Below are 11323 nucleotides of genomic sequence, written 5' to 3'. Positions count from 1 at the left end.
ATTCCTTGGGTTCCTGTTATTTGGCAGCTTTTATTCTGTTTAGAATTCTTAACTGCTCAGTCTTCATGACCTTTTTTGGAAGTTATAAAATTCTAACACAGAATATTTTACCTACTGCTTTTATATAGGTCAAGCACCTTATAAAACAACTTCTAATGTTAACAGTTACACCATTAGCAAAACATAACCAATGTATTAGAGAACAATAATATCAAATAAAGCCACTTTGGTCTTGTGGTGAAGGTGCTGGCCTAGAAATCAGGAATCTGTGAGTCATAGTTCAGCTGGTAACTTTGAGAGACATCCTATCTCAACCACCCCACCTTACATGTTGTGGGGAAAGAGATAAAGAAGAAGGAATAATATGGACATTTGCTGTATTGAATTACTTGTAAAGTAATGAAGGTGGGATTCAAAAACTTATCCCATTTACAAAACATAACTCATTTTTTAAAAACGTTCTCTGTCAAAAATAGTATTTGGGCCTAAATTTGCATTGTCATTCTACACTCCTTTCTTGTCAAATGGTGTTTTGCTCCACAATTTAACAAGGTTCTCCTTTTCCTTGCCAGTTGGCTGAATGTTATATATACACCTGACAATGGCCAAGCACAATCAACAAAGAAAACACTTCTTACGATGGAAGGGCATCCTTTATCTTCATGTGAGAGATATCATTGTAGAGGGCAATCGAAACGACCTCATCCATGGGACATTTGATCCCATACTCTTCACAGCCGTTCTCGATGACAACAGGATCTGACTTGTGAGGATCAAACATGATGGTGTTGGGAGTCACTAACATGACCCCTCCAACGACTCCCTTGAAAAACAAAGCAAAAAGAAGTAGACAGTTAATATTTACACTCATCACATCCACAACAATCACAACAGGACAACACAATGTACTCTCAGTGTTTTTTATACGGCCAAGTACTCAGTGAGGAGGAGAGGAGGGGAAGAATCTGAGCTAAAACTGAGCCAAGATAAAACGATTTTCAAAACACATCCATCTTCAGCAGAAAAGGCCACAGTTATAAAAAGGGATCAAGATATTTAACTTTCACCCTTGGTTGCAGCGAAAGAGAAACCACAGCTTCTTAATTAACGAGAGTCAAAGGAAGATTCGCAAGACAATCCAAAACATTTTCTAATTTTGGCTGCAAGCCCCTGGCTTTAATTGATTTTAGTTCTAAGACGTAGAATTCCCAGTAGAAATTTTGAGTGGTTCTAGAATAGAGAAGCCACTTAAAGGGTTCTATTGCACATCTTAACTACAAATTACAAGTCACAAAAAATACAGAGTTGGAATTATGCAAAGAGAATGTGGTTAGAGAACATGATGATCATATAAATGGAACAGATTAGGAGAGAACTGAACACTCTCTTCTCTTCACTGCAGTTTTTAGACCACTTACTTTTCTTTTGCTTACATGTATACACTAAAGTTATGATAATAACAGGGGGAAATAGCTTTAGGTCTTAATCTCCCCAACAAAAGTATCTGAAGGTTCTTTTCCCAAAAACAATTTCAGCCTAACCTTTCTTTATCAACAATTTTATCAAGGAAGCTCAGAATAGTCACAGGAGATTGTGACTATTTCGATAAAAAATAAAATCTATGATCTCAATTAAAATGTTTTATATCTGTGATATAAAGACTCCAAACAATTAATAAAAATCTACTAAAAAGCAGCACTGGAGGCCACAGTTTAGATCCTGATGTCTTTTGATTGATGCACTATTAATATACTTCCTTAGTTCATGAAAGTCTGTTTCTTTTTAACCATCTGGTGAACATACCCATTTCCCCCAAAATAAGACACAATCGAAATAAGCCCTAGTATGATTTTTCAGGATGCTCATAATATAAGCCCTATCCCCAAAATAAGCCCCAGTTAAGATTGTCAGCCAAATGGGTGCATTTAGTACCATATTTTCCTAAAAATAAGACTTAACCGGAAAATAAGACCTAATATGTCTTTTGAAGCAAAGATTAATATAAAACCCAATCTTATTTTTGAAGAAACACAAATATTTCCAGATTAATATATAATTTGGTATTCTACTTTGTATTCTACTTTCTTCTTTCACATAGGAAGCAAACTTGTTGGAAATTATCCAAATTCTCTACCTTGCCATCTGTGAAGTAACGACAGTTCATTTTTAAAAACTTATACACCGGTTCATCTTCCTCTGAGGTGGACGATGTAACTCTCTCAAGTGGTCTACAAGCCCTTCTGGCTAAATCAGCATCCTTCAAAAATAAAATTAGACAAATTGCAGTGGCTTAAATCTAAAATTAGGAATTCATTCATGCAGGTGAATGTGATCATTACTATTTATTTATTTATTTATTTTATTTTATTTGATGCCGCCCAATCCCAAAGGACTCAGGGCGCATTCATCCTAATTCATCCCGCTGCAAAAATCAGGAATATTCATCATATATTTGATATCATTTTGAAGGCCTGAGGAAATGTTTCAGAAGTATAGAGTTTCCAGGACTAAGGGGGCTGTAGGGAAGTCCCACTCCCTGAATAGAAGCTATTGTCTCCAGGAAAGGACATTTAGGTTTCCAAAGCAGTATCCATAATAGTTATTACTGTTATATTACGTATCCTTTATATAAAAACAGTTTTCCAATAACATGGAACTCATGTTTGTTAAACAACTTGAACAGTAGCAAAAATTGAGCTACATGTGCAGCTTTGCGTCCCCAGCTTGCATGCATGTGAGTCCAAGTGCGATTTTGCTTCTGCACATGCACATAAAGCAAAATCTCGCAAGCAGCACGCGTGCAAGAGAGATTTTGGCAATTTTTCGCTTTTGTGCAGGCGCAGAAGCAAAAAAACCCCGCTGAAATCTCATGCGCGCAGAAGCAAAATCTCGCTTAGAGTTGCACACACGCAAGCCGGAGATACAAAGTTGCACATGCAGTGCACCGGGAGCAGCAACCCCTGCCTGAACTTGAAAATGCACAAGTAATTGTCAGAAATAAACCAACAAGAAGATATTTATACCATTTTGGTTTATACAAAATGGTTTATACAAGAAACACCCCCAATTTGGTGTTTGGTGGGGTGTGAATGTTTGTCTGGTGGTGGGCACAATACACAAAGCACTTGTTTTATGTTTTGTTTTTATTATACAAAGATTAAAAAGCAGATATATAAAATAGTACATATTATATCATTTTACAATATAATTATTATTTGTTGAAATATTGTACTTACATTCTAGAATATACACTATAAAACTGCCAGTACTTCCCCCTCCCTCCCAATTGAACAGTTAATTGCACAGTTCTTCCTTTTTTATTTCATTATATGGCCTATGTCATCAGCGGTTGTCAAATGTTTGTTCTGTAATTAAATTAATCTAGAGTCAGATTAGTTTGATCTTAATTTCGTATATTGGATTGATTCTGGGAACATCCAGAAAAATATTAAAATGTGGATTTTTGAAATGACTACAACTAAATTGACACTAAAACCAAAAACTTTTCTTCTAGGCATAATAAATCAGAAAGTTAAAAAAGACTACTACTATTTAATACAACATATTATTACAGCAATCAGAATCACGATAGCTCAAAATTGGAAAAAAAGAGGAAACACCACCAGAAAGAGAAATGATTAAAAAAATCTATGACTGTGCAGAAATGGATAGATTAACCCAAAAACTTAAAGATAAAGAAGAATCAAAATATTATGAAATTTGGAAGAAATACTACGATTGGGTCAATATAAGAAGAGATAATAATGGTAAGCACTTGTTTTATGTTATGTGACTCTTTATATCGTAAAAAACCAATAAAAATATTTTTTTTAAAAAAGAAGATATTTATAAACTTGTTTTTATATCAACTTTGCCTTTAAAGGACGCCACTAATGGTTTTTTTCCGCCTTCTATTGCTGGTGAGGAAGGTTAAGGTCACAGAGGAACTGCACCTTTTTTAAAATGTCAGCATTGCCACTCTTGGGAGCTGGCAAAATCCTGGCATAAGGTGAGGATGATCCTTCATTTTTATACTGACCTTTTAGAAAACTGATAGTGATGGTAGTGGCTACTACACAGGGAAATTAAGTAAGAAGAATGGCTGGCTGGCGGTACAGCTCTAATTTTCCTTTCCCCAGAAATCCCAGCTGTATCAAACCAGCAGGTTGAAAGAAGGAATCAAGGACTGCTTGGGGGCAAAATCTTGTACAAGTAGTCCTCAACTTACAACAGTTCATTTAGTGAAAATTGAAAACACTATTGAAAAAAAGTGACATATTATTGTTTTTCTACAACCATTGCAGCATCTCCGTGGTCACAAGATTAAAATTCGGACGCTTGGCAACTGACCTGTACTTATGATGATTGCGGTGTCTCGGATTCATAGGATCACTTTTTGCAACCTTCTGACAAGCCAGGTCATTGGAGAAGCCAGATTCACTTTATAACCGTGTTACTAATTTAACAACAGCGGGGATTCCTTAAACCAGTGGTTTTCAACCTTTTTTGAGCCACGGCACATTTTTTACATTTACAAAACCATGGGGCACATTGAGGGGAGGGGGGCGGCTAAAAAAAGTTTGGACCAAAAAAATTCTCTCTTCCTTTCGCTCTATTTCTCTCTCCCTCTTTCTCTCCCTCTTTTTTTCTCTCTCCATCCCTTTCTTTCTCTCTTCCTTCTTTCCTCTTTTTTGCTCTTTCTCCCTCCCTCCCTCCCTCCCTCTATGTCTTTCCTTCTCCCACCTTCCCTCCCTCTCTCTCTCTTTCTTTCTTTCTCTCTCTTGCTCTCTCTCTTGCTTTCTTTCTCTCTTGTTCTCTTTCTCTCTCTCTTTCTTTCCTTCTCTCTCTTGCTTGCTTTCTCTCTTGTTTTCTTTTTTCTCTCTCTTGCTCTTTCTTTCTTTCTCTCTCTTTCTTTCTCTTGTTTTCTTTCTCTCTCTGAGCTTCGCGGCACACCTGACCATGTCTCGCGGCACACTAGTGTGCCACGGCACACTGGTTGAAAAACACTGCCTTAAACAACTATGGCAAGAAAGGTCGTAAAATGGGGCAACACTCACTTAACAAATGTCTCACTTAGCCACAGAAATTTGGGGATTAATTGTGGTCATAAATCGAGGACTACCTGTACATATGAATATATTCCAAGATGTGTATGCTAAATGCAGGAAATGACCTGTTAGTAAGCCACAAAAGAATGCATATCGCAATGTAAAGCAGTTCCAGTGTTATTGCAGTTTTGTTAATGAACTGCATTGTTTTCAGGATAGACAGTTAGAATTAGATAGTTTTCAGAGGTAGTCTAAATGTTTAATCAGTTTTACTAAATCTCTTAAACCCCATGAAGTCTTTCGGGCAAAACATCTAATCATGCTAACATATATTATAAAATAAGCATTCATGGGATGATCCTTCATTTTTATACTGACCTTTTAGAAAACTGATAGTGATGGTAGAGGCTACTACACAGAAATTAAGTAAGAAGAATGGCTGGCCGGCGGTACAGCTCATAGAAAAACTATTTGCTTTCAGAAAAACTTGTATTATTTGTATATGCAGATGCACACACACAAAGAGGCACACAAGCACACATGACACAAAGTATACAAATTTTAACCACAACATATTCTGTCTCTACATGTTAACCTCAATTCAAACCTTATGCAAATCTTACCGGAAGCTTATCATATTCTGCATCTGATGATGAAGGTGAAACAGGAATACCAGAACTTGAGGAAATTACTCTTGACGTATCTGGCACATATAGTACCTAGTGAAAAATAAATTAAAAGTGGGACATTAACATGATAAATATTAAGGTCACTATTAAGAATAAACATGAGCAGTGGAAAATTATTTAAAAATAGAATCTACCAATAATTACTGGTCACTGGATTTCATTATTTTCTTCAGCCATCATCCATCTACTCTACTCCAGGTGCATTAGACTTCAATGACTTCAATGTAATTAACATGGGATTATGGAAATTGTTATCCAACTCATTCATAGAACAAATGGATAGGGAAGGTTGCAGTAGACAATTTTCATTTCTAATTCCATTACAAAGATTTTTAAATATCTGACATAGGCAATTAATTTGATTTCCATAATTAATCCAAGTTCAAGTATTTAAAAAAACAGAAAAGGAATTTAAAAATCACTAAAATCTTTTCCACATTTATTTAAAAATAAATTCTGTTTCTTTTCCGGATTCTTCACTAAAGCTTGAGTATTATATATCATGAGGTGCACTGTAAGCCACCCAGAGTCACTCTGGATAGCAAGAAGAGTAGCTAATTAATTAATTAATTAAATTTAAAATATATAATATTTTATGTGTGTGTGTGTATATATGTGTGTGTATACTCTCTCTTTATACATATCTATCTATCTATCTATCTATCTATCTATCTATCTATCTATATATATATATAGATATATACATACACACACACACACAGTGATACCTCGTCTTACGAACGCCTTTTCATACAAACTTTTCGAGATATGAACCCAGTGTTTAAGATTTTTTTTCCTCTTCTTCCGAACTATTTTCACCTTACGAACCCAAGCTGCCACCCCTCCGGACTTCCGTTGCCAGGTGAAGGCTCCCCTCACTTGGAAACCCCACCTCCGGACTTCTGTTGCCAGCGAAGCGCCCGTTTTTGCGCTGCTGGGATTCCCCTGAGGCTCCCCTCCCTGGGAAACCCCACCTCCGGACTTCCATATTTTTGCGATGCTGCGATTTTGCTGAGGCTCCCCTCGCTGGGATTCCCTTCATTTTTGCCGGCGCTGGTTTAAATCCCAACGAGGGGAGCCTCAGCAAAATCGCAGCATCACAAAAACATGAAGTCCGGAGGTGGGGTTTCCCAGGGAGGGGAGCCTCAGGGGAATCCCAGCAGCGCAGAAACGGGCACTTCGCTGGCAATGGAAGTCCGGAGGTAGGGTTTCCCAGCAAGGGAAGCCTCAGCGAAATCGCAGCATCGCAAAAACACATAAGTCCAGAGGTGGGGTTTCCCAGGGAGGGGAGCCTCAGGGGAATCCCAGCAGCACAAAAACTGGCGCTTCAGCTGGCAACGGAAGTCCGAAGGCGTGGATTCCCAGCGGCGTAAGGCAAAAGGGGTGAGTTTTGGGCTTGCACACATTATTCATTTTTCCGTTGATTCCTATGGGAAACATTGTTTCGTCTTACGGACTTTTCACCTTACGAACCTCGTCCCGGAACCAATTAAGTTTGTAAGACAAGGTATCACTGTATACAGTGATCCCCCGGTTATTGCGTCCCCGACCATTGCGAACAGGGTAATTCGCGATTTTTCAACCCGGAAGTCAAAACACCATCTGCGCATGCGTGCCCTTTTTTCTATGGGCACGCATGCGTAGATGGTGCCCGGCAGATCAGCTGCTGGGCGGCTTCCCTGGGTCTTCCCCCTCTTGCTGGCGGGAGGGCGAGCAGCAGGCATCAGCAAGGAGTTTCCCCACCGCCCACGCAAACTCCTTGCTGCCGCCCGCCCTTCGCCCGCCCACACCGTTCATTCTCGCCGCTTTGGAGCTGAGTCCTGAAGCGAATTCGCTTCAGGACTCATCTCGAAAGCGGCCAGAGCGAGCGCGGACAAGCCGTTCGCTGGCGCTAGCTCTCGCCTGCCTGCCCGCTAGCGAGGAGCCGCCTGCCTGCCCGCTAGCGAGGAGCCGAAGATTGGGGGCGGCGCGGCTGTTTTAAAACGTCGCCACCGGCATGGGGGGCTTGCCAGCACCCCCCGGACCCCCAACCCGGGTTTGGGGGGCTGCTAGGAAGCCCCCCATGCCGGCGGGGACGTTTTAAAACACCCGCGCGACTTTCCAATGAGTCCCAAAGACAACGCGTTTGTCTTTGGGACTCATTGGAAAGTCGCGCGGGTGTTTTAAAACGTCCCCCGCCGACATGGGGGGCTCGCTAGCACCCCCCCGAACCCCCAACCCGGGTTAGGGGGGTGCTAGCGAGCCCCCCATGTCGGCGGGGACGTTTTAAAAAACCCGCGCCGCCCCCAATCTTCGGCTCCTCGCTAGCGCTGCGGAAGTAAAAACACCATCTGCACATGCGCAGATGGTGTTTTTACTTCCGCAGCGCTACTTCGCGAAAACCCGCTCGTTGCGGGGGGTCCTGGAACGGAACCCTCGCAACGAGCGGGGGATCACTGTATATTATATATTGTTGAAGTATACAATCATCAAATATATATAATACAATATAAAGAATGGTTGCTAGAATTGGGTATGTCTAGTTCAATGAAAAGAAGGACTAGAGGTGACATGATAGCAGTGTTCCAATATCTTAGTGGTTGCCACAAAGAAGAGAGAGTCCAGTTATTCTCCAAAGCACCTGAGAGTAGAACAAGAAGCAATGGGTGGAAACTAATCAAGGAGAGAAGCAACCTAAGAGAAATTTCCTGACAGCTAGAACAATTATAATCAGTGGAACGACTTGCCTCCAGAAGTTGTGGGTGCTGCACCACTGGAAGTTTTTAAGAATTTGGACAACCATTTGTGTGAAACAGTATAGGTTTCCTGCCTGAGCAGGGAGTTGGACTAGACCTCCAAAGTCCCTTTCAACTCTTATTATTCTGTTATCTTCAAATATTTAGAATTCAGAAAGGAAGATGAAAACAACAACACACTATCCTTCCTGGATATCCACATCAGCAGAGAAAATAAAGGTAAAACAAGGTCAATCAGAAACACAAATAAAGGTAAAACAAGGTCAATCAGAAACACAAATCTATTGAAAAATAACCCATATTAACATATGGTCCATTACAAAAGTAACAACCTAACCTACCACAAGCAAAAAAGGTCATAAAATCAGCAGGATCATGTGATCTGTTTAATGACCACCATGATTTATGAACATACCGTAATTCCAAAACTCAAGTCATGGACTACCTGCATTGTATTCTGCAAAAATACAATTTTTATCTTTTACATATGGTAGAGGATGCCCATGGGACAAGATATGGCAAAAATATAAAATGATTTAATCCACACAAAATATTAAAAACCTAAAGCTTTCAGTAACACCAACATGAGAAAATTCCCTGCAGTTTAAATCACAAACAACTGAAATCTGGAAATGGAGACTTCTGGATTTAATTAGTTTCATGATGCGAAAACAATGGTTGTTAAATTGTATTCTAGTGAACTATGAAATTGCTTTAAAGCGTTATAGTATCAGGGAAAATGAGTGACAACGGGACATTCTTTCCCTACTATTGATATTCCAATTATTCCACGTTATCGGAAGAATATGGCTATATCACATAGGATGCCTTCAAACAATGCGGCGTGACAGAAAGGCTCAAGGGAAGAGTACTACCTAGCAAACCTGCTCTAACGTTTCAGACCCCATCACTTTCTCAGGGTAAAAAATTACTTTCTATTGAAATAATATATGCTGCATATAATATATATGCATATATGCTGAATGATCTTGGTGGGATCCGACACTTTTTTTATGGAAATAGTCAAAATGCTTGTAAACATGGTTTCTACTCTAAAATTGTGATTCCTCTTTTATGTATACATATACGTGTGTGCGTGCATGCGTGCGTGACTGTGTGTATGTATCGGGGTGAAATTTAAAATGTTTCCTTACCGGTTCTGTGGGCTTGTGGGGGTGGCAGGGAAAGTATATTACAAAATCTCCATTCCCACCCCACCCCAGGGGAAGGATACTCAAAATCTCCATTCCCACCCCACTCAGGGATCAGCCTCTGAACTACTCAAAATTTCCACTACCACACAGAACCTGTCAGAACCTGAACTTCACCCCTGGTATGTGTTCTGCCTGACTGGCTCAGGCAATACGTAATAGTCCAAGGAAAATAAATCAAACACACACATGCTCTGCTAATCAGCAAACTTGTATTAAATAAACAAAAAAAGGGTTACTCAAAACAGTTCTTAGTGTCCAAAAACAATGATAGTGCAAGGCTTACTTCAGCCGCATACAAAAACACAGGAAAAAACAAACAAAGACAACCTGGAATGAGCAAAGACGTTTCAGGAGTCCTTTTGAATCTTTGAAGCAAACAGCAAGTCCCAGAGTTTTCACCTCCCACTTGTCTGAAAAAGCTGGGTTGAAAACTCCAACGGCACGGAACAGAAACTTCAGAGCAGGAACCACAAAATAACACAGATAAACAGCCAGTTTGCCTTGGGCCGTTGTTCCCTTTTATACCTTTATCCCTCATTAAGGGAACCACACCCAGCCCTCAGTATAAGAACCACACCCAGCCCAGGTGCTCCTATAATGACTTGTAATACTCCTTAAGGCGATCCCTTCTTTGCATAGCTCTTCGGCTATGCAGATCAATATATTGATCTGCAGAAGAATCCAAAGACGAAAGACTGTCTGAGGGACTGTATGTCAAATCCCATGGGCTGTCTGCTGACTCCTGCGTACCAGTGGCCTCGTCCTCCTGGCTGGCTGCCACATCTTCCTGGCTGTCAGCCAGGCTTTCGCATTCAGTGTGTGCCGCATCTCTCCCATCTGTGGGAGCAACGGCTGGCCCAGGCCCAAACATAACAGTATGTATGTAGGTGATATTCATCTAGAATTACTGGTTCAGAATAATAGGAATATAAACCCTTTGAGCGGTTAGAATATCAAGATGCAAGAAATTGACAGAATGTTCGAAATGATGAACTGTAGTAAGGTGTCTACTCATAGTAAGGGATTTGTTTTTTAAAAAACTTAAATGTTCACATGTGTAAGCATTAGTCTGATAATTACAAACAGCATGCATAAAACCAGGATGCAGCTTGAACAACATTCATAAAATAATGGGAAGGAATAAAACTCTATGGCTATTTGATTAATTTTTTGAATCACCCAAAAGGAAGCAGGAATAAGCTAGGGTATGTGTACCAACTTTATGTTTTAAAAGTACACAGTAATATAGGCGGAGGCTAGAATACCAATATTTATCAGAAAAGAACTAGCTACTTACCCATAGATTAAATTCTTCAACTAATGATCTGTGAATTCAGATGGGTTTGTGAAAATTTAGAAAGCCCATGACTGGATCTTACAGAGCTTAAAGAATCGTTTGGTGGGATTCCTCCCTTATACATCACTAGGTGTGTCCCCCTTTAATTTCCAAGACAGAACTTTAGTTCATTGAGCCTCTCAGCACCGACTGGGATAGATCTGTCATAAGATTTTTGTCATTTATCAAAAGAGGTGCCAATTATAAAATGCCAGAATCTTTGCGGTCCCCAGAAAATAATGGAGAAATCATAGGTGGTTGAGATGGGTATGAGAGATTGTCTAGCTCCAAACAGCAGACC

The 11323-nt window shown here is 39.9% G+C and overlaps 1 protein-coding gene across 1 annotated transcript in view; it reads right to left on the bottom strand.

Moving 5' to 3' along the window:
• Positions 1-634: 634 nt before the first annotated feature.
• LOC139157089 (nuclear receptor coactivator 7-like) overlaps positions 635-11323 on the bottom strand; it is a 57218-nt gene continuing 46529 nt past the window's right edge. The window contains exons 7-9 of the mRNA XM_070733458.1: positions 5672-5767; positions 2135-2257; positions 635-823 (exon numbers count right to left, since the gene is read on the bottom strand). Coding sequence (XP_070589559.1) covers positions 635-823; positions 2135-2257; positions 5672-5767 — 408 coding nt within the window. The remainder of the gene's footprint in view (positions 824-2134; positions 2258-5671; positions 5768-11323) is intronic.

The sequence above is a fragment of the Erythrolamprus reginae genome, chromosome 1 (genome assembly GCF_031021105.1).
Source record: "Erythrolamprus reginae isolate rEryReg1 chromosome 1, rEryReg1.hap1, whole genome shotgun sequence".
Lineage (NCBI taxonomy): Eukaryota > Metazoa > Chordata > Lepidosauria > Squamata > Dipsadidae > Erythrolamprus > Erythrolamprus reginae.
This window is presented reverse-complemented; position numbering and strand designations above follow the sequence as displayed.